At 37.1% G+C, this 24403-nt stretch overlaps 1 protein-coding gene across 1 annotated transcript; it reads right to left on the reverse strand.

The window, feature by feature from the left end:
* Positions 1 to 1199: 1199 nt before the first annotated feature.
* LOC113064957 (protein FAM180A-like) lies at positions 1200 to 11956 on the reverse strand. The gene is made up of 3 exons (XM_026235986.1): positions 11669 to 11956; positions 4993 to 5090; positions 1200 to 2497 (listed from the first exon to the last, which is right to left on the reverse strand). The coding sequence occupies exons 1-3, from the start codon at positions 11799 to 11801 to the stop codon at positions 2162 to 2164; spliced, it is 567 nt and encodes a 188-aa protein (XP_026091771.1). The 5' UTR covers positions 11802 to 11956; the 3' UTR covers positions 1200 to 2161.
* Positions 11957 to 24403: the final 12447 nt, after the last annotated feature.

Genomic DNA, 24403 nt, shown 5'->3' on the forward strand with positions numbered 1-24403 from the left:
ACGATGTACTTATATTTAATTTAAAATATTAGGCAATGTAAGCGTTGATATTCGTTTATTTAGTTTAAGCTAGCTATCACGAAGCACCTGAAAAATACACCTTTATTTCGCAGAATTGACCCTATAGTTACATATAACATTTAAAAGAAAAAAAAAAACATTCAGTTGAACATATTCATTATTTAAACAACTGCTTATAAAAGCAATTTTACATAAGAAATTGTCATGAACCTGAGAATCAAAAATAAAAAAGGTGAATCTAGAATCTGGCAAATCTAGCATATTTATATATATATATATATATATATATATATATATATATATATATATATATATATATATATATATATATATATATATATATATATTTTAAATGCCACGAAACTATTATATTGGTGACCTGCAGGTGGCGCTATTGACACGTAACGAACGCACATGAGTTTGATCCACTGGGTTTTGTTCATAATCTTCATAATCATCTTCATCATCATCATCATCTAAGTGTGTCTTAACGCTTTTGCTCAGGTGGCAGATGCTGAAATATTTCGTGTTCAATAAAACACAGGTGAAATGAAAACCCCAGTCCTTTATTGTCTCATGAAGGGCTCGTTTAATGCAGTGAAGATGCTGTGAAGCAGGTTTTGATGTGCCCCTGGGAATATTTCCAGGTGAAAGACCAGGAAACACGGTCAAGGACGTGATAATGATTCTATCAGGAGATGCATTATCTCAGAAGAAATGATAATGTGCCATCAGCTGCACCAACAACACGTTAATGCAAAGTGAAGGTGAACTCATGCAAACACAGATCTTAAGATGCACCTCACATTCATCTGACCACACTGTGATTAGAGAAGTCTAGTCAAACCAGTTCTGCTTCTGGAACCAGGATGAAAAACTTCTTTGAGTGATCAGTTCTTATGAAAAGAACCATTTCTTCTTAGTTTTTTTTAATGGTTCTACTTGTTTGGAACGTTTGTTGGAACGTTCAAAAGTATCATTCCCATAATGTTTGCAACATTCAAAAAACAACTTTTGGAACATTCAGAGAACATTAATAAAAAAAAAAACATTTTTCACAAGTAAATGTTCTCAAAACTATACCACAAAAATTATATTTATACACTTTTCATGATATGTTTTTTTTTCTCCTGAAACGTATCAGTTGGCCATTTTTCTAACATTAAATAAAAAAATCGAATTGTTTCAGAATATTCAAAAGTTCTTATGAAAAGAACCATTTCTTCTCAGTGTAAAGAACATTTTAATTATCTAAAGAACCTTCTTCACCTACAGAAATCATTATTTGTAAGTGTTGTTGCAAGTTTGGACTGTATTATTCTTTTCTTTTTTTTGGAGTATTGTTCATCTTTTTTTGAGAATTGGGTGTTTTTTTTGTTATTTTAAGAATTTGTAATTTTGTTTTATCAACTTGTTTGTGGAAAAATACTATAATAGTTTCACAGAATTCCTTAATTTTAGATCTGCTGATTATACTCATTTATTTTTAAATCAAGATCAAATATGATAATTATAGTTATTTAGTTTCACATTATTTTCAGCTTATTTTGGGAAGTATTATGTGAAATAAATGTACTTTTTTGAGAATGAGTATTGAATTTTTTTTTTTTTTTAATTAACAACATATTTGTGAAGCATACTATAACAGAATTTAAAGTTGCTATCTAAATGATTAATCTATTTATTTTACAGATTGTTTTTCAAGTTAAAATGTTAAAATCAAGTGATTTATTTCTATTTTTACAAACAATATGTAACATAAATATAAATTGCATTGCAATCTCCTAATTCGACTCTATATGATTATATGCTGAGTAGCATTTATTATTTGCATCTGGCATTGTTTTACCTCTAATATCTGTGATCAGATCCCCCAACAAAATTATGTTCAAGTAACATTTTGTTAACAATCCAGATTAGTTATAAAAACATTATGTCAATGTTTTCTCAACATTCCTAAAATCCCTTTTTTAATGTTTAAAAAACAGTTTTTCTTGGTTAAATGAATGCTAGAGAAAAGATTAAGGGAATGTTGCATTTGACCATTTTGCAAACATTACGGAAAGGTTTGAATGAATGTAGGCTGCTATTCAAGCGACTGAACGTTGGCTGTTAGCCGCGGTTGAGGAGCACAGGTCAGTCAGTCCTCTGCAGGCCGCAGGTCTCCTCTGATGGCTTTATAGAGTCGTAGGAGTGTGTTGGCCCACAGCTCCCTCTGGTGGCCGGGGCTGGTGTGTGGCAGCTGTTGGGCGGTGAACACCATGGTGAGGACGGTGCGCTCAAAGTCATCCATCCGGAGCGAGCCCCGCCGCAGCTCCAGCTGAGCACTGAGCCGCTGGATCTCAGAGAGGCTTCTGGGAAGTACATCCTCACACAGGACCTCCAGGACCTCCAGCTTCCTCATGGACGCCAGCTCCTGATCAGAGATGTGGAGCGTCCCGTTCACCGCGTCCATGTACCCTCCGGACCACAACACCTGTGCAACAAAACCACCGCAGATAACCAGATTCACCTCATTTCTTTATTATGGATCAAATTCATCAACAAAAAATTATTCTAGGAACATGAACAGGACGTCCATTTAAAGTGATCTGTTCTTTAATACCACTCTCAAAACACTGGCACAAAAACAATATTTATACTTTTTTTGATAAATGTTTTGGTTTGATGTTCATGTAACGTTTTTTTTTTTTTTTTTTTAAACGTTTCTTTTGGAACGTTCAAAAGTAACATTCCCATAATGTTTGCAACATTCTAAAAAGGAATGTTCTCTTAACATTCTAATAACAACTTTTGAAACTTTCAGAGAACATTAAGATAAAAAACACAGTAATTGTTCTCAAAACGATACTACAAAAATGATATTTATATTTTATTTCATGTAATGTTTTTTTCTTTTTCTGAAACGTTTCCATTCTAACTGTTAAGAACATTCAGAGAACATTCAAAAGTAGCATTCCCATTATGTCTGACAACATGATAAAATGGAATGTTTCCTTAACATTCACATAACCAAAAAAAAGTTTTATAGTTAAATGGGAACATCAGCCAAACGTTCTTAGAATATATTTTGTTGCCGGTGAAAATAACAGTAGCATAAAAACACTGCAATTCAACAACAGCTGTAAAGAAGCTCAAAGAAAATAGCATGATTATTCAGTTCAGTTTAATAACATGGTTTATTATCATCTCAATTTGATTTCACTATATAAAGCAGCTCTACAGAATGCAATTGTAATCCAGCTAACAAAAAGAAAGTTTACATGAATGTTACTGAACGTTCTCTGAACATTATGAGAATGTTACTGGTGAATGCTCACAGAACGTTCTGAATCAAGTAGTAACTTTAAAAAAAAACGTTAGACAAACATCCAACTAACATTTCAGAAAAAACATTCCATGAATGATGTATGAAGAATGTTTTTGTTTTGAGAACGTTATTAAAAACCACATCTTTTTTTTGATTTGAACACATGGAAGAATGTCACAGGAAGAACAAAACGTTGGGTCTTAACTTGCCAGAACATTCCCTGTTTGCTCAGTTTAGTTTGGTTCTCATCTAACAGTGTCAGTGCAGTTAAACTGATGATATTACTGGATATTTAGCATGTTTCTTGACTGGTTCAGTGGCGTGCAGCAGACTGAGAGCTGAGTCTCGAGAGTTCAGTCTGTGTTTAGCGTGCGACGAGGTCGATCGACAGGCTTTAGTTTGTGTCTGATGTCCCGCAGCGACACACAGCTGGAATATTAATATGTTTTTCTTTTTGTATTGAATCTAACTGGAGATCTCGTGCATCTCTCAGTATGGAGCGGCTGATGGATCTGACAGCGCAGGAGATTGCAGAACTCAGCACAACTCAATAACCGAGTAAACACAAGAGTATGGAGAGCTATTGATCGCCTGCTTTATTCAACCAGAGATGCTGAAAAGCACATTAAACACCGCTGATAAACAAGTTTCAGTGCACAGCAAACTTCAGTTTCCGCTCAAAGTCCTCGTGAGAAGTTGTTCTGAAAGTGTTAAGTTTTCTCTGAGCTCAAATGAAAAGCTTTTGATTGCACATATTGATATCTTGGCCAAGATAGTTCGAATAAAGTGTGAGACATTGTTGATATTTCTGGCAGTGTTTTTGTAGTATAACTGAGATACTTTTAAGGTTTTATTAATATAAAAAAAAATATATATATATATATATATATAATTTATAATTTTTACATTTTCCATTTAGTAACTTTATTGTGTTTGTGTCATTTTTGTTTTTTGTTTGTTTGTATTTGTATTTTGTATTTTATATATATATAAAATATGTCTGAATTGTTTTCATTTATTTTTATTTTAGTTTTAGTTATTTAAGTACATCAGGTTACACTAAATTAAAATAATAATAAATAAAAAAATTATGTTTGGCATCAGTGATATTTTAGTACCATTGAGATGCTATTACAATTTCTGCAAATATTAATTTAATTTATATATTTTCTGCATTGATGTTCAATTTAATTAAGCTTTTAGTAACTTTTAGTGACTTTGTAATTTTCTATTTTTATTTTATTTTATTTTCTATTTTTATTTTTCTTCTACATAAAAACAAAAAAAACAAAAAACAATTTGCCTTGGAAACTAGCTGAAATAAAATAACATCTTAATTATTTTTTTCAAGTAACGAGTATGTTTTTATTTATTTTATTTTTTAATTTTACTTTCAAACCAGGTGAAATCTAAAGTTTTAAAAATATTTTATTGTATTACAGTTAACATTTATTTTATTTAAAGTAACATTTTTATGGTTTTAATTTATAATAACCCTTATCTCAATGTAAAAAGTCTCCTTTCTGAATAGTCAGGTTGCCTCTGAAATCTCATCACATTACTCAAGTAAATGGCTTACAAATGCTGTTCGATGTTGACATCTACACTGAGTTTGTTATGGCTCTATATCACGGTATATTGCACACCAGCGTGAGCCGTACCTCAAACAGAAGGCTGGCGTCCTCCGCTGATTTCTGAAACGTGGGGTTGAGAAGTGCTGCCGTCCCTCGCTTCACTCTGAAGGCTGATGGGAACAGAGCTGAGAGACAGAGAGGATCATGGGTAATGTGTTGTGACTCATCACACACTGAAATTTCTCACAGTGCTGCTGGTTTAGATTCTCTACTGCAGCGCATTCGTCTCAAAGTAACTTCCACAAGCAGCAGACTGTCAGACGAAAGATGCTGTTAATGTTCAGACACATGTGAGAGGGGTGTTTGTGCTGGAGTGGGTCAGTTTAATAAAACAGAAAAAATCCATGAAAGTTACGGTAAAAGCAGCAGCTGTGCTCGCCAAAAACTAAAAACAAATAAAAAATATGGTAGCAAAACTTCTAGTTTTACCAACTGACCATATTTCATCATTATCATCTATACCAAATTAATAAATTGTGTTTTTACCTTTATAATATACTGATAAACTCATTAAAAATAAGGAGATAAAGTGAAAGATACATGATGGAATAAACTTCAACACAAGCAAATAGAAGCTATATGATGTCATATACACAAAACAGCATCCTGGTAAGAAGCGACACTAAAAATAATGCAATATTAACAGCATAAAATATAACATAAAACCCTGATGTACACTAAGAACTGAGAAGAAATGTAGTTAAATTATGACTCATTCTTTCCCAGTTAACAAAACTCTGTTTTAAGAACATATTGCTAATGTCCCTATTAAGTAATACAAAACTTTTTTTTTCAACATTTCTCTGAACGTTCAAAATGTCCAGTTTTTAAAATGTTTATGTGCACCTTTTATAATTTTGCAAACATAATGTAAACGTTACTTTTAAATGTTCTCTGAACATTCTAAAACAAGTAGCCTAGTAACGTTTCAAAAACGTTACATTAACGCTCAGCTAAAACGCTCAGGAAAAACATTCCATGAAAAATGTTTTTGTGCTAACGTTTTGAAAACATTATTAAAGACCCAATAACTTTGAGCAGAAATTCTGTTAATGTTCCTTGTAGAACGTTTGCCAAAGTTACAGTAGCCTTCCTTACATTAGCATTTAACAATGGCTGCGTCCCAAAGCTCTAAAATGTCAAAAATCTAAAATCAAGGCACATCCGAATCCAAATTCTGCTTCACTTCCTGAAATTTTAAGAGTAAAAATAATTTTCATGAGGTGTCTTTGTGCAACAACATTGCCTTCAAAGTCATTGCCTGATATGACACAAGTCAGCTGCCTAGGCTTTAGGACACAGCCAATATTTTACTCTACAAGTAGGCCTATGTTCAATTCTCACCATATTTAGCCCCTTTGTAAACAATGAACAGGTATTTGTTGATTTAAAAAGTATTTACTGTTACAATTACAGCTGTTTTCACTGTGATGTTTATTTCCTGATTAAAATGTTTCAGCACATGTGTTCGGCAGCTGTGCATCTGTTTCTCTTCTGTGCATGTCAGCGGCTGACGGACAGCGAGATATTGGTCTCGTTTCATCATGACGCATCTCTGACCGTGAATAATGCAAGAGGATATCAGTTAAATACGGATGGGTCTTCCAAATAACTAGCAAGTGACATTAACTGGAGACTTTAAGAATATGGACACTTGCAGGAATAACAGGCTTGAACCAAAAACAAGCTGAAGTTGACGGGAGCTGGTCATGTGTTTGATCCATTCGGGATGTCGCCAGCATCACACACATTCCACATCTGTTTGCACCGATCAGCTGCAGATGTGTGTCGGTGGGTCTTCAGACTCTCACCTTCATAAACTTGAGCCTCCTCCTCTAAACTGACCTTAGAAACCACATAAACACAGTTGAACAGAAGCCTCCCGCCGCCAGCCTTCTCCTCGTGACCGCCACACTTCCATGGAAATGATCACTTCACAAAAACATTTTTGTGAGGAAAGCACTGTATAGTTTTCTCAGTAAGTGTCAGTGTGTGTCCTCAAAGATAAACCGCACACTCACAGTCAGGAGTATATTTAAAATGTTTGTGTGCAGCAGGAATAACACTTTCATTTTGGATGCATTAAATCGAATCAAAAGTCTGAAAAAAATTTGGAATGTTATAATGTCAAACATACTGTGCAGCACAATCATTTTCAACATTGATAATAATCAGAAATGATTCTTGAGCAGTAAATCAGCAGATTAGAATGATTTCTGAAGATCATGTGACACTGAAGACTGGAGGAATGATGCTGGAAATACAGCTGTGCATCACAGAAAACAGATGTTCACATAGAAAACAGATTTAATCAAATAAATGGAGTCTTAAAAAATGAGACTAACTTTAAGATGTTTAATAAAAAATAAAATAAAAAATATATATTTTGACGCAACAATCCAGAAAAAAAAGGTTGAGATGTATATAGTGAAACTAAAGTGCTGCAAAGAGCCAATGGAGATCTTTTATTTAAGGGTTTATTCCAGTGATTTCACACACTCACAGTGCGTATCATTAGCACTTTGTTTTGATTAAAGGACTCATGAGGTGGAAACTGTTTGGTGGATGCTTTGCAAAATTCCATTCGGAGGTGAACGTCCTACAAAGACTAAAGTAATTGAACATCTCTGTTAGCTGATAGTTACAGCTCATAAAATCCCAGCAAAACCTCTCAGAAACACTTGACTGTGAGTCCAAACACAGATGCCAGGGGCCTGGCTCGTGCCCTTGGATGGCAGAGGATTCTGATGAAATGTAAGAGCAGATATACGGAGACTCAAAGCCACCGGCACCACCAGCATCCCTCAGCTATCGCCCCCTGTCATCCCACCTAGCACTCGCATCCACAGATCTCACTGTAAATGTGCAAGGTCACCAATCTCACAAGATTAGCACTTCATATCCCACAAACAACAGACACCAGCTCATTCATCACATCTGCTGTGTTTGTTCCTCTGGAGGTCAGACACTCAAACGCTGGCTGCAGGTCAAAACACTGACATTTTACAGCCATTGAGATGACTTTGAATTAGACTTTATATTTCATTCCATTTCAAATGTTTTTAGGTATTACAGTACTTGCAGCACTGTGTTTTCAAACATTCAAGCTATTTATCTTCCTAAATTAAATAATTATAGGCCTATTTCAAAACTGCCATATTTCTATTTTATTTTCTGGTGGCTAGAGCGAGGAACAGCCAGTGGCTAGAGTGAGGAACAGCCAGTGGCTAGAGCAAGGAACAGCCAGCGGTTAGAGCGAGGAACAGCCAGTGGCTAGAGTGAGGAACAGCCAGTGGCTAGAGCTAGGAACAGCCAGTGGTTAGAGCTAGGAACAGCCAGTGGCTAGAGTGAGGAACAGCCAGTGGCTAGAGCTAGGAACAGCCAGTGGTTAGAGCGAGGAACAGCCGACGACTAGAGCAAGGAACAGCCGGTGGCTAGAGCGAGGAGCAGCCGGTGGCTAGAGCTAGGAACAGCCGGTGGCTAGAGCGAGGAGCAGCCGGTGGCTAGAGCTAGGAACAGCCAGTGGCTAGGGCGAGGAACAGCCGGTGGCTAGAGCGAGGAACAGCCGGTGGCTAGAGCGAAGAATAACCGGTGGCTAGAGTGAAAAACAGCCAGTGGTTAGAGAGAGGAATAGCCGATGGCTAGAGCGAGGAACAGCCGGTGGCTAGAGCGAGGAACAGCCAGTGGCTAGAGCGAGGAACAGCCAGTGGTTAGAGCGAGGAACAGCCGGTGGCTAGAGCGAGGAACAGCCGGTGGCTAGAGCGAGGAACAGCCAGTGGCTAGAGGGAGGAACAGCTGGTGGCTAGAGCGAGGAACAGCCGTTGGCTAGAGCGAGGAACAGCCAGTGGCTAGAGTGAGGAACAGCCAGTGGCTAGAGCGAGGAACAGCCAGTGGTTAGAGCGAGGAACAGCCGACGACTAGAACGAGGAACAGCCGGTGGCTAGAGCGAGGAACAGCCAGTGGCTAGAGCGAGGAACAGCCGGTGGCTAGAGCGAGGAACAGCCGGTGGCTAGAGCGAGGAACAGCCGGTGGCTAGAGCGAGGAACAGCCAGTGGCTAGAGCGAGGAACAGCCAGTGGCTAGAGCGAGGAACAGCCGGTGGCTAGGGCGAGGAACAGCCAGTGGCTAGAGCGAGGAACAGCCAGTGGTTAGAGAGAGGAATAGCCGATGGCTAGAGCGAGGAACAGCCAGTGGCTAGAGCGAGGAACAGCCAGTGGTTAGAGCGAGGAACAGCCGGTGGCTAGAGCGAGGAACAGCCGGTGGCTAGAGCGAGGAACAGCCAGTGGCTAGAGGGAGGAACAGCTGGTGGCTAGAGCGAGGAACAGCCGTTGGCTAGAGCGAGGAACAGCCAGTGGCTAGAGTGAGGAACAGCCAGTGGCTAGAGCGAGGAACAGCCAGTGGTTAGAGCGAGGAACAGCCGACGACTAGAGCGAGGAACAGCCGGTGGCTAGAGCGAGGAACAGCCAGTGGCTAGAGCGAGGAACAGCCGGTGGCTAGAGCGAGGAACAGCCAGTGGTTAGAGCGAGGAACAGCCGACGACTAGAGCAAGGAACAGCCGGTGGCTAGAGCGAGGAGCAGCCGGTGGCTAGAGCGAGGAGCAGCCGGTGGCTAGAGCTAGGAACAGCCAGTGGCTAGGGCGAGGAACAGCCGGTGGCTAGAGCGAGGAACAGCCGGTGGCTAGAGCGAAGAATAACCGGTGGCTAGAGTGAAAAACAGCCAGTGGTTAGAGAGAGGAATAGCCGATGGCTAGAGCGAGGAACAGCCGGTGGCTAGAGCGAGGAACAGCCAGTGGCTAGAGCGAGGAACAGCCAGTGGTTAGAGCGAGGAACAGCCGGTGGCTAGAGCGAGGAACAGCCGGTGGCTAGAGCGAGGAACAGCCAGTGGCTAGAGGGAGGAACAGCTGGTGGCTAGAGCGAGGAACAGCCGTTGGCTAGAGTGAGGAACAGCCAGTGGCTAGAGTGAGGAACAGCCAGTGGCTAGAGCGAGGAACAGCCAGTGGTTAGAGCGAGGAACAGCCGACGACTAGAGCGAGGAACAGCCGGTGGCTAGAGCGAGGAACAGCCAGTGGCTAGAGCGAGGAACAGCCGGTGGCTAGAGCGAGGAACAGCCGGTGGCTAGAGCGAGGAACAGCCAGTGGCTAGAGCGAGGAACAGCCAGTGGCTAGAGCGAGGAACAGCCAGTGGCTAGAGCGAGGAACAGCCAGTGGTTAGAGAGAGGAATAGCCGATGGCTAGAGCGAGGAACAGCCAGTGGCTAGAGCGAGGAACAGCCAGTGGTTAGAGCGAGGAACAGCCGGTGGCTAGAGCGAGGAACAGCCGGTGGCTAGAGCGAGGAACAGCCAGTGGCTAGAGGGAGGAACAGCTGGTGGCTAGAGCGAGGAACAGCCGTTGGCTAGAGCGAGGAACAGCCAGTGGCTAGAGTGAGGAACAGCCAGTGGCTAGAGCGAGGAACAGCCAGTGGTTAGAGCGAGGAACAGCCGACGACTAGAGCGAGGAACAGCCGGTGGCTAGAGCGAGGAACAGCCAGTGGCTAGAGCAAGGAACAGCCGGTGGCTAGAGCGAGGAACAGCCAGTGGCTAGAGCGAGGAACAGCCAGTGGCTAGAGCGAGGAACAGCCAGTGGCTAGAGCGAGGAACAGCCGGTGGCTAGGGCGAGGAACAGCCAGTGGCTAGAGCGAGGAACAGCCGACGACTAGAGCAAGGAACAGCTGGGGGTTTGAGCGAGCAACAGCCAAATGCTACACTAAGGCCGGGGGTTTCTGCAAACACATTTGACGACCCCGGGCTGGACTCTTCTTCGTCCGTAAAAGCCAATCCGGCGATCCACAGCGTGAAGTTGATGTATTTCCTCAGTGACTAGCACGGATCAGCTCTGGGCATAACAAAGCGGATATTGTGCTCTTTTGGAAGGCCAAACAAAGCAGTTTAACTTTCACAATGAAACACACAGCATCTCCATAAAATTGTGCCAGCGACAACAGAGAGAATAAAAGGTACGCCTTCTTTCTTTGCGTGAACATTTGGGTGCTGTTTTGCAAATCTTCCCACATAGTGACGTAGAGATGTGGGGGTGTGTTTAAACAAGGCAGTTTGGGGATGTGTGGCAGAGTCTTAACTTTGATGATGAATATCTCTTTGGATTTGAAACTTTAGTCTTTGTAACTTTACAGATCTTCCTTTTGCACCAAGAGCTTTTTACACTCCAAAGAGAAAGGAAAACTTGAAATCACATCACATGACCCATTTTTTTTTTTTTTTTGCTATTAGTTAATGATAATAACTCTGGTTTGGAACACCATATTACAAAATTACAGAATAAAATATATATATATATTTGTGACTTTTTTTCTAGAGTTTATATCTAACAATATGGACTTTGTTTCTGGCAAATATTTTTTAATCTTCCATTTTGACTATATTGTTCTTAATTTTTAAATTTAGTCACAAATTTTTTTTTTCTTACGAGAACTGTCCATTTAAATGTCATGATTTCTTCTGCCATGCATAAAGACATAAAAATTTCAACGTTTTAATCTAATAATTCTGACTATATTTCCTTTCAATTGCAAGTGTATATCTCACAATTTCGATATTAAAAAAGTATTAATAACTATTCTGAGTTTTTGGCACAGTTTAAATGTGTCCTTTCAAGCATTTAAGCAGAAGTGTGTCGATTTGAAGTGCTCATGCTCTGTCTCCCGTCGTACCTTTCCTCCAGTGCAGAGACGCAGTGATGGACATCTGACACATCAGCGCAGATACAGACAGAATCCAGAGGGCCGTCATGCTGTTTCTTCTTTTCTCTCGCTGCTTCTCAGTCAGGCCAAGAGACTGTCGCATTCAGCGGTAAATAAACAGAATCTCAGAGACAGAGAGACACAGAAAGAGAGAGAGAGAGAGAGAGAGAGAGAGAGAGAGAGAGAGAGAGTCTGGCCCCATCTTTCTTCTCCAGTTGTCCCTATTTCTTCAACATACTACCTACTTCTCCTCCCTCTTTGAAGGGACTGGAATGTGTGTGTGTGTGTGTGTGTGTGTGTGTGTTTCATCTGGAAATAATCACAACTCAAACCCAATCTGACTGTTTTTCCTCAAAGGCACCAAATTCATTAGCAGCTGCTTTCTGTGACATACAGATCAGCCATATAATATATATATATATATATATATATATATATATATATATAGAAAGAGAGAGAGAGAGAGAGAGAGAGAGAGAGAGTGCATTAACTGTAATGAAACAATAATATATAAATAAAATAAATTTTATTATATATTAAAAAAAAATTAAGACAAGACTGCATTTCTCATTTTAGTTTGGCTTAAAGTACTAAAATAAGTACTAAAATAAAATAAAATGAATAAATAAGATTTACTCTAATATCATAAGAAATACAATTAATAAAAAATAAACATATGAATAGGTTTAACTAAAACATTAAAACATATCTTTAACAAAAAATATAAATGTATAAAAATAGTTTTTAATATATTTTCTATATATAAATATATACATAAACTTTATTTTGAGCTTTAAGCGCACCTCAAATGAAATGTTTTGTTATATTTGTCACATAGTGTTGTCTCCAGGATGAATCCACACACACGCTCTGCTTCGTATGAATCATCAGATGAGATGTTGTTTTTCAGGCTGTTTAACATCAGAGTCCAGTGCTGCATGAAAACAGTCTCAGTGTTCGGCTCAGGAATTCACACACTGTTGTTCCAGCAAACGGCTGTTTTCACTGGCGACAGACTGGAGGAGAATGTGAAGTTCAGACAAAACAAAGATCCAGTGAACTGACCTCGAACTGCACCACATTCACACATTACACAAAGATTATGGGGACACTTAGAAAATGTGTAATCTCTTTTAAATAAAAGTGCACAAATACAATCAAAGCAATAGCAAGACACAATGCTGTAGATGAAGATTGCCAGATTTGTTCTGAAATGTGCTGAAAATATGTTTCATCCCAGATGAAGATGAGTTTGTTTCTTCATCAGGTTTGTAGAAATGTAGCACTGCATCAGTGTCTCCTCAATGGATGCTCTGCAGTGAATGGGTGCCATCAGAATGAGAGTCCAAACAGCTGATAAAAACATCACAATTATCACACACACCATCAGTTAACATCTGGAGAAGACAAAAGCTGTGTTTGTAATAAACAAATCCATTAAATGTTTTTATCTTTAAAAATTACGGATTTAATGCTGGATTTGTTTCAGCTTTTGTCTTCTCCAGATGTTAACTGATATGATTATTGTGATGTTTTTATCAGCTGTTTGGACTCTTATTCTCACGGCACCCATTCACTGCAGAGCATCCTTTGATGAGACACTGATGCAGTGCTACATTTCTACAAAACTGATAAAGAAATAAACCCATATACATGTTGGATGATCTGAGGACGAGCACATTTTTCATTTTTGGGTGAACTACTCATCATGGAAACAGATGACCATAAACAACTGAAGAGAAAAGCAGTTCTGTGGCTGTTTGTGAGTCGATTCAGACTCCGAGAGAAACAGCAGCAGAATGAGAACAGCTGGTGTGGTTTTAACATCACATCACACGTGCTCAGGGTCTCTGCTGGGTTTGTTCTGAGCGCCAGCAGATGCTGTGAATGTCCTGCGGCACACAGATGGCTCAGGTCTTACACGCGACGCTCCTGGATGACAAGATCCGCTCAAGACGCTTCCCAGGTGCTCTGAGATCAGTGTGTCGACGGGTCACTGCTCAGGTAAACACAGAAGAACCTGTGGGAGAGTCCACAACAAAATATCAGCACTCCTCTCAGATATATCACAAGACAATATTCAGATTCATTATTCAGATCAATTTAGTTCAATGTTGATTCATTTCTGTTCAATAACAGTATCAATGTAGCAAATTTCCTCAGATTTAAAGATAATTCTATTACAGTTATAAAGCAATGTTGACTTTTAGCTGTCGATTGATGATTGATGATAATTGATGACTCAAACGTCATAAATTATCAAGCAAATTCAATTTCAGCGGTAATGCATCTTCACAGAAGAAAATAGAGTTATTTTTCAGTTCAGTTTTGGTTCAGTGTCAATTCAGTTCATTTCAATTAGTGTCAATTATGAAAGAAATTAAATTTCAAATTTACAAAATACAAAAGTGTCATTATTCAGATCAATTCATTTAAATATTGTCATCAATTATTGAAAAATTCAATTCAGGCTGTAAAGCAGAAGGCAAGCATATCGTTATTCAGATCAATTTTGTTCAATGCAGATTCATAATATTGTAAACATTAAAAAGTTCATGATCTTTATGACAAGTGTTTGAGTTAATATAATAGAGAATGTGGGATCCTGGTCAATCCGAGCACAGTTTGAGACACTGAGATCTTTTCTTCAGGATCATCTGAGGAGCTGGAGACTTTCCAGCGTTTCTCCTCCAGAAGCTGAATCCAGAAGCACCTGATGTGTGTTTGTCCCGTTGGTGGCGCTACAGGAGCGTGTGTCTTTCTTCTTCACAGAATACTCTAAGGTGTTGTCTGGGTTTGGATCCAGGTGGGTGCTCTTGTGAGCCCCTTGAAGTAATTGCTGCTGTGAACCTCAGATATGTAAATGTCCTGCGATTGTTGGCGTTGTGTCTCTGAATAGCTGTAATTGCTGCACCGTGATGTCGTGTATAAAAGCACCGGTTTTTCTGCTTTTAAATCGAATGAAAGTGCATGATGGAGAACAACATCTAAGACACCAGCCTTGCATACGGTAAATCACCCTCGAGTCAGCGCTGACATGCACTGACCTGAGACAACATGAGAACATCAGGCCAGTTTAGACACACAATCTAACCTGCACACTACACAAGATCAGAGCGTCCCAAATCACACACAATCCAGGAACAATGCATGCATTTTTTGTGCAACGTATATGAACAATGTGTAAATGTTTTGAGAGTGTTAGAGCAAATAACTTTGACCAAAAGTTATATAGAAGAACATTTATTCTAATTTTGAGAAGACGTTGCCACTTGAAATTTCCAGCTAATAAAAAATATGGAATAATAAATAATGGAATGTTCCATTTTACAGAAGTTTGTTTTCGTTCTATTTAGAATTCTTTAGTTGTACATAAAAGGTGCGGAATGTAAGGTATAACTAAAATTTTAATAAAGATAAATAATGAATAATGTAGTGCATTAGCAATTGATGAAAAGATGCAATCAGTTTATAATATCAAGATGCAATTTAATGACATGATATGTCTTCTACTTTGTTTCTTTTTTTTTTTAATATTTCACTCAGTTTGTATTTGTATTACCATTACTGGCACCTTATGTATTTACATTTTGTTTTCTGCTTTTTAAAAATTGAAATGGTGTGTCCCAATAGTATATATACTCAAATGCATGTGAAATATAAAGATGTGAACTGAGGCACAGAGTGAGAAACAGTAGCTTTTAAAGTGTTCCTCGTGATGATGATGATGATGATGATGATGGTAAAAGCTCTGCTGTCCTGTACTCTGGTTTTCTCTGGTCTCAGGATAATGACACAGGGACTGAATGGACATGAATTACACTGATAAAAACACAGAGAACAGAGCTGCTCTAATAAAACCCCAAGCGTCTCAGCACATCTCTCCTTCTCCTCTTCAAGAGACCCAGCCCTCTTACAAAGTGCTGAAAAGTAATCAGATGAGGAATCTTTTCAATTAAATAATTCAGTGCACTATAAAACACACTGTAACACTCAGGACTTAAATTGTCCTCTCTGGTATACAAAACTAAAAAAAAAGCATTTATTGAAACTAGACTGTAAAGCGGCTCATTCTGAACATCTGAGTGCTTCAAGCTGTATAACAATTTAAAAGTTTTTGTTTTGATGGTAACATCCACGAAAATGTTCATGTGACGTTATCTGCCCATTAATAACATCCTGAAACATAAGCACAAAAATGTAACTGACATTTTTTTAAATGTTGATTCAGAATGTTTGGAGAAGATTCAAAAGTATCATTCCTATAATGGAATGTTCCTGTAACATTTGAAAATATTTAAATAACTGGACTTTTTTAATCTTCAGCGAACATTCAAAAGTAAACAGTTTAAAAAATAAATTTTGTTAGCTGAGAAAAAGGACATTTACAGTATATATATATATATTTTCCCATTCTATGGAAGTCAATTGCTACGAGCCACTGTTTGGTCACTAACATTCTTCAAAATATCTTCTTCTCTGCTCAACAGAAGAAAGAAACCCATACAGGTTTGGAACCGTAGATATGTATAAGTAGATGCCAGATTTAATCGCTTCAGACACGTCAACGCAATCATCATAAACCGGTCAAAGTGTGGTCCCTCACAATAAAAATAAATGCGTTTCAAGATGCCTCTGGTTGTAAGAATGTGTGGTTTGTGCTTTAATATAAATTAACTCAGTATGACAGATGTTTAAACTACAGTTCCATTTAAAAGTCATGTTAGCTAACAGCTTCGTCTTGAATTTTGAACTTGAACACTATTTTGAGTCAAACAGGTTTTAGATTAAACCGATTATGGTATTACTCAGGTTTTCACAGCTTTCCTTTTGACTTTTTTGCCACTCATTCCGGCTGAGGAAAGTGAAGTCAATGCATACCCTCTATAGCGGCGCATAGAAACAGACATCTAACTATTCATAACCTTTTTATGATCGGAATGACTTGAGGATGAGTAAACCATGACAGGTGAACTATCTTTAAACACAGCAGTAAAAACCAACTGATGCTTCTTGTCGATAACAATAAGAAACCTTGAGAAGTGAACCTCAGGAAAGTAATGATGTGAACTTTAACTGCACATAAGTGACTCTATCTGTCATCGAAACACTGACAGCAGTGTGTTTTCATACAGTAAACCCCATCTGACTGACAGCACATCTACTTCACCTGCTTCTGCAGAGAGACAGAGATAATGACGCTAATGGCTAAATGTTTAGGACAGCCACGCTTTCACACAGACTGAAATAAATGCATAGAGTGTGATTTGAGCAAGGTGACGATCGTCAAAAGAGAGAGAGAGAGAGAGAGAGTCCGTGGGGGCCGTGAGCTTCTGACAGCTTAATTGCAAATGCACACGCTCAAAGGCAATTAAACTCAGACACTCAGAGACAGAAAGCACAAAATGGCTCGAAGTTAAGACTCGGTTGAGCACTGCTGATGAAATATGATCAAACTCTCAAACGCAGACGGGGCGGTTCTGACCTGTCTAAACTCGTCACCCGGCTAGATCCAGATCACCCACACAGAACAAGACTGAAGGGATCGAGAAAAACACGCTCAGAGATGAACTCGTGAAAAAATACCAGATACATATTACCACAAAATCAGAAAAACTAAATAACTCGTATTTTGCATAAACCAAAACAAAGCCTGTTTTTAGGACCATTAGGTTTTTGTGCATAGTGACATTATTTCCATAAATTAAACAAAAGCAAATTACACAAATTACTGTAATCTGTATATATTTTTTTCATCATTCTCATGGGTGATACTTATGATTTTATTAAAATCAGAATAACTTAATATCAGCACAACAGAAACAATATATCAACATTAATATTGTCAAAAACAGTCAAATAAATTATGTACACACATTGATGTTTTTTTTTCAAATTAAATGATGTAATCTTTAATTTTCTTTTATAATTATTATTTATATGTTATATATGTATATATGTGCATTCAGTGCATTCAGTAGTGTGAAAAAGTCTTTGCCCCCTTTCTGTTTTATTCATCATATTTTATGTTTTTTCATATTTGTCACAAAAGTTTCAGATCATCAAGCAAATAGCATGAGTAAATACATAATGCAGTTTTAAAATGATGATTTCATTTATTAAGAGAAAATAGCTGTCCAAACCTCCCTGGCCTTGTGTGAAAAAGTAATTGCCCCCTAAATCGAATAACTTCTCGTGCCACACTTGCAATCAAGCATCTGTGAAAACTGACAGTGAGTCTTTCACTTCGCTGTGAGGAACTCTGGCCCTCTCTTCTTTACAGAATTGTTTTAATTCGTCCACACTGAAGGGTTTTCCAGCATTAAAGGACTGTTTAAGGTCATACCGCAGCATCTCAATCAGATTTACTCTGGTCACACACTGATGGACGGACGTCCTCCTTCAGGATTCATGACTCCATCTGTTATGAGAGTCGTCCAGGTCCTGAAGCTCTCCCATGATGCTGTTTTTGCCCGGTCTCTTTCTGATTGTTGAATGGTGAACACTGATGTCAGTTGAGGCGAGCGAGGCCTGCAGGTCTTTAGATGTTGTTCTGGGTTCTTCTCTGAGCTCCTGGATGAGTCCTCGTTGTGCTCTTGGAGTGATTTCGGTCGGCCGGACACTCCTGGGAAGGTTCAACACTGTTCCAAGTTTTCTCCATTTGTGGATAATGACTCTGACCGTGGTTCGCTGGACTCCCAAAGCCTTAGAAATGGCTTTATAACGCTTTCAAGACTGATGCACGTCTACTATTTTGTTTCTCATGTGTTCTAGAGTTTCTTTATATCAAGGCATGGCGTATTGCTCTTTAAGCTGTTGTCAGACAGGTTGTATTGAAGTGATTTCTTGATTCAACAGGTCTGGCAGTAATCAGGTTTGGGTGTGACTAGTGATGTTCAACTCAGCTTTCTAAAATAACAAGGATAATCACAGTTCTTTCATGATTTAACAGGAGGGGCTATTTATTTTTCACACAGGGCCAGGTATTTTTAGACAGCTTTTTTCCATTAGTAAATGAAGTAATCATATAAAAACAGCATTTTGTATTTCTTGCATTATATTTGTTTATTATTACAATTTATTTGGTCTTTTAAGTGCGACAAATGTGTATATATAAGTTTAAATAACATTCAATTTGGTGTGAAAAAGTTAGCAGAATGTAGCAAAAAAAAATTACAAGAGTTGTAACCTTTAAATAACATTATAATCACAACAATGGACATTTTAACATTTAATAATATATCAAAAATTATTTAATTAAAGCTATATTTATTTTGTGTGAAAAGTATATAATAGAATGTTGTAACCTTTAAATACTGTTATTTTTACTTTCTTAGAATAATTTTAATTTTCTATGAATATTTTAAATTAATGAATAAAAAGTTAAAATTACTTTATATTTTGGATGAAAATAAAGTTAGTAGAGCAGTGTAATGTTTTTGTAACCTTTAAAGAACATTATAATCATGACAAGAAAACCTGGAAATTTTAATGTTTAAGAATATATAAAAAGCATTAAATTAATGCTAAATTTTGGGTGGAAAGTTAAAGAATGCTGTAAAAAAATAGTTTTTTTGTAAACTTTAAACAATGTTATTTTTACTCTCTAAGAATAATTTTTATTTTCTAAGAATAAACTAATATTCTAATATATAACTAATTTCTAATATATATAACTAATTTCTATATAACTAATTTCTAATATATATATAAAGTTAAAATATCTTTATATTTTGGATGAAAATAAAGTTAGTAGAGCAGTGTAATAAATGTTTTTGCAACTTTTAAAGAACATTGTAATATTGAGATATAAGAAAATTGGACATTTTAATGTTTTTGACACATTTCTATAACTTAATTAAAATTAGTCTCAAATCTGAAGTCTCTCATATTGAGAAACAGGTTCTCCAATTACAACCGAGGTCATATAAGCTGCACAAAAACAGTCGAATTAATTAAAGCAAGGTTTTGAAAGCAGTTGAAAAATCCTTGACTAACACTAAAAGAGAACTTCAGCTGGGAAAAATTAAAACATGACCTCTTGAAACTCGCTCATGTGTAATAAAAGTGCATGAATTCTGAATATTTAATATGTTGTGGAGCTGTGAAGGTTTTCTTCTGAAGCGTGAACGCACAACGCCAGTCTGGATCTGGACAAGCGAAAGAGCACCTCTGACCCTCAGAAACGACAGAAACTCAGCTCAGATCAACCTCAGACCTCGACAGATTAAAAGCGGATCTCTAAAAGACGGATCTGAAGAAAGGCCAGACAGCTTTATGAAGTGTAGCTCGCATCGGATTTATTCTTGTGTCCCTCCTTCGATGCTTTATGAGATTTGGTGAAAATCACAATAGCACCTCAGAAATATTATACAGAACTGAAACCGAACATGACGTTTAAATGCTTTACAGACAGGAACGGAAGAGATTTCAAGTGAAAATATGCAGCATATATTAGGTTAAACTAAAGTGTGTGCTCATATGCAGATGACAATGTGTTGTTCCTAAAGATCCCCATTAATGACCTTCCTAAAATACAAGATCACTGTCCATGACTAGAGAAATCCTCAAAAAAAAAAAAAAAAAAAAAAAAAACATTTGTAAAAAAAAAAAACACAACAACAAAAAAAACATTTATGACATTTGTAACAAAAGATTAGATTTTATAGCTCATATTATTACAAGAATTAGATTTTTTTTCTGTTTTAGCTTTAATTATATGTCAAGGTTTAGTAATTGTATTATTTGTTTTAGCAATTGTATTATTTTGTATTAAAATGTATTTAGTTACTGTAGTGCTTTGAGTTAAAATAAAATAAAAAAATGTTGCAACTAGCTGAAATAAATAGTTTTTATAAAATATATAAACAAAATAGAATTTTTGCAAACATCTTACATTTTTAAATCATTAATACATTGGGAATTTCCTGGGGTTTAATAACAGAATAAAATAAATATTATAAAAATAATAATAAATAATAATAAAAAATACTTAGATACTTTGAAGCAACTTTAAACATTCAGAAAGTATTCAGACCCCTTTGACTTTTTTTTTTCAGTGAATACTTGTTTAAATTCATTATTTTCTCATTAATCTACATTTTATAGCTCATTATAAAATAATTTTAGAAATGTCTGTAAATTTATAAAAAAAATTCAAATAAAAATAAAAATCCATGAATGACATCCACAAAATATTTCAGGAATTTTTCAGCATTTAAAATATTTTTTTTCTTTACTCCTGGTGTCATGGTTCTGTCTGAATTGCTTTTGAATATATTTTTTAACTTGACAGATTTGTACACACGTGTTTTAACAGATGCAGAGAAACAGAAGTTCAGAAGAGCTGGAAAATGTCAGAAGTGGCCGAGACTCATAAATATTATTCACAGGCAGCAGCTTTGACTTCAGCGTGAGAGAGACAGATAAATTAATCACAAAGCCTATCTCTGCCCTCAATAACCAAACTTTACTTCTTCCATTAAACTGCTGTCTCACTCTGGAGTGTTTTCCCGTCATATCCGCTCAGATAAGCCCCCGTGTGTGTGTGTGTGTGTGTGTGTGTTTCTCTCCAGCAGGAGATGAGGTTTATTAGCAGAGCTCCAGAGATCTCCTGTATCTGATATCGCAGTGGAAACGCACCTGCTCATGGATTTTATCGGTGAATTTGGCAGCGGTGCGACACTAAATTCATCCACCGAGGTGGAAAGTGAAGAAACCGCGGCCAGAGGAGAGACGACATTCCTCCAACAAACAGACCTGGAACAACGTGCTAGAAATGAGCCAACACTTTCATTAACACCACATCCGTATGACTTACTTTCTACAGTGAAACTCAAAAGGAGACGTTCAGCAGAATGTTCGAGCTGCTCTTTTCCATTCAGACTCATCACTGATGGCTCCTGAACATCTCCTTTTGTCTTCTACAGGAGAAAGACAGATTGAAGATCAGATTAAAGAGTGCAAGGCAATAGTTTACTGCACTTAATACTGAATAATCATTTGTATATAGTACATGAAACAGTGTGCGACAGTGGTTTCAACTCTATATTGTTGTCACATGACCTCACCATGTTTTCTTTTTAATGCAGAAAGTGCATTAAATATTAGATTATTGACAGTCCGATCAAAACAATGAGTAAAGAAATGTATTAAATTATATTCACACTGCAAATGGAAGAGTAAGTGCATTGCATTTGTGTATCAGTGTTATTTTAGTCAAATTTAGTCTAATTAATTTTTTTTACATGTTTTTGTTTTCATTTTAAAGTTTCAGTGTCAATTTTCTTTAAAATATGCCTGTACAGTGTAATTAACGTTTATTTCAGTTACGTTTTAGTTATTTAGTACATCTAGTTAAACTAAATAAAAACGGGATATGTTGCTTTAGCATCTATAGCTGAAAATAAGTTTCAGTTAACATTTATGAAAAAAAAAACACAAAAAACATTGTAATTGTGACCTTTTATCTCATTTATTTTATTTGCAGAAACATTTCTCACATTCTGACCCTTTGTTTCACAATTGTGAGTTTATATCTTATGCTTATGTTTTTAAAACTGTGAAGAAGTTGTCTGATTTGTGAGATATAAACAGAATTGTGAGAATTATTTTTGCTAAGGTAGAACTTTTTTATTATTATTATTATTTTATTTTTTGTTGTGAGATTAAAAAGTCATGGAAATGACATTAAAAAGCTTCCATCTGACTGATTTGAGCTCTCATGGTCTTCTCAGGCTGGAGGTGAATGTGACCCCAGTGTTTTGACCAAATCAGAATTCGAGCGCGGTTAGGCCTCGCAGCATCTCTCTGGGGTTTAGGACGAGCCTCAGAACGTTCCCGTGTGCTCCTGACACTAATCATCAGCTCTCTTCTCCATCCGGACGCCACTAACATTGTGTTGTATCTTAAGGAAGCCAATTGGGAAATGATGAAGAGCTCAGCGGTGCCTCCTCATCACAGCGGTAAACAAGATGCCATAGGATGCCGTTATGGCACACAATAAAGATGAGTGCATTAAAAACGTCCAGGCCGATGAAATGCGGCTCCGCAGGGAGGAATCAATACTGTAATGCAGAAGCTCCTTTATGCATGTTCGACCCAAAAATAATCAGTTCTCAGTGACTCTGCAGAGCTGCGAGGGGTAACATTCACTCCTGCGCTGGAAATCTGTTCACTTCTCATGGACTCACTCCGAGATGTTTAACCCACAGCTGTAGTGGAAAAGACAGATAATGTCTTACATTTTCTACATTCTTAAAAATAAAAGCTCTTAATTTGGATAATTTGATAAACTGCCAAACTCCATTCCATCCATGGAATCTTTCCAATCCACAATAATGGAAAAAATATTATATGCAAGTCCATTTTCACCACTGAATAATAGTAAAAAAAAATATGATAATATATTAGTCTTTTAATATATTAGTCTTTTAGTCTTGCAATCTGGACTTCTCCCAATTCTGAGAATTGTGAGATAAAACTCAGAATTGCAAGTAAAAAAAAAAATCATAATTATAAATTTTTTTATCACCTCAGTTAATAAAAACTGTGTTAACTGCAACTTTAAATCGCAATTTCCCAATTCAGACTTTTCTTGCCAGCAAGTTTAATGAATATCAAACTATAAACTCACAATATTGCTAATTGAAATCTAATATTCTGAGGTGAAATTTAGCAGTTTTGAGTTAACATCTGTTTTTTTTATTGCTATGAAATAAAAAACAGAAAATTGAAATGTTTATATCTCACTTTTACAAAATTATAAAATGGAATGTTATTCTTTGCATAACCATTTTTTTATTTTTATTTATTAAACATTTTGAGCATTCAAATAACATTAAGAAATAATGCTTTTAAAACCTAATGGGAACTTTATCAAAATGTTTTTCAAAATCCTAAAATAAACAGTAATCTACAATCCTGAATTGCAAGATAAAAGTCAGAATTGTAAAATTGTAAATTATTTTTTTTTAAATATACATTTTCTTTCCATGGTCGGAACTGGCTTCCATAGAAAAAAAAAATTATATATATATATATATATTTTTTAGAATTGATCTTTTGGGGAAGGAAAACCAGTTCCATGGCATCTCTGTGAAAGGTATCTTCTCAGTATTTCTGCGAGTGTAATATCATTCTCTCTTGCAGGTCTGATAAGCCTGAAATAAAGGCAGGATATTGCATGCATCTCTATCTGACAGCTGAGGGACCTTTTCTCTCTGGATCCCTCACATTAATTGTCTCAAACTCAATATATGCCCTTTCTCGCAGGTTCCCCCAAACATTAGTCGCTCTGACAGCAGACTGATTGTTATTTCCACCTCAGATGTGCAGATGTAGCAGAACAGAATAAAGGTTAGCGATGCTTCAGCAGACCCACTTCCTCTACAGCCGCCAAACTATGTAGAGAGACTCACCGTTCCAGCCAAAACAACAAAGATCCAGTACTTCAGTTCCCATTCAAGGCCTCTTCTGGGACCTGCTCCAAAAATCCTCCCGACCTGTGGCTCTGCTCCAAAACCTGTGCTGTGCTCTACATAGACAGCAGAACCCCGCTCACAGAGAACATGCTTACTAATGTTTCTCACCTGGTACTGAATCATGTTCTCAAACGCTAGCACAAGACATTCGTCAAACATCTTACTTTTTGTTTTAGTAAGATGTTTGTCTAACATTTTTTTTAAATGTTACAAATGTTTCAGA

Source organism: Carassius auratus, chromosome 4 (assembly GCF_003368295.1).
Source record: "Carassius auratus strain Wakin chromosome 4, ASM336829v1, whole genome shotgun sequence".
Taxonomy (NCBI): Eukaryota; Metazoa; Chordata; class Actinopteri; order Cypriniformes; family Cyprinidae; genus Carassius; species Carassius auratus.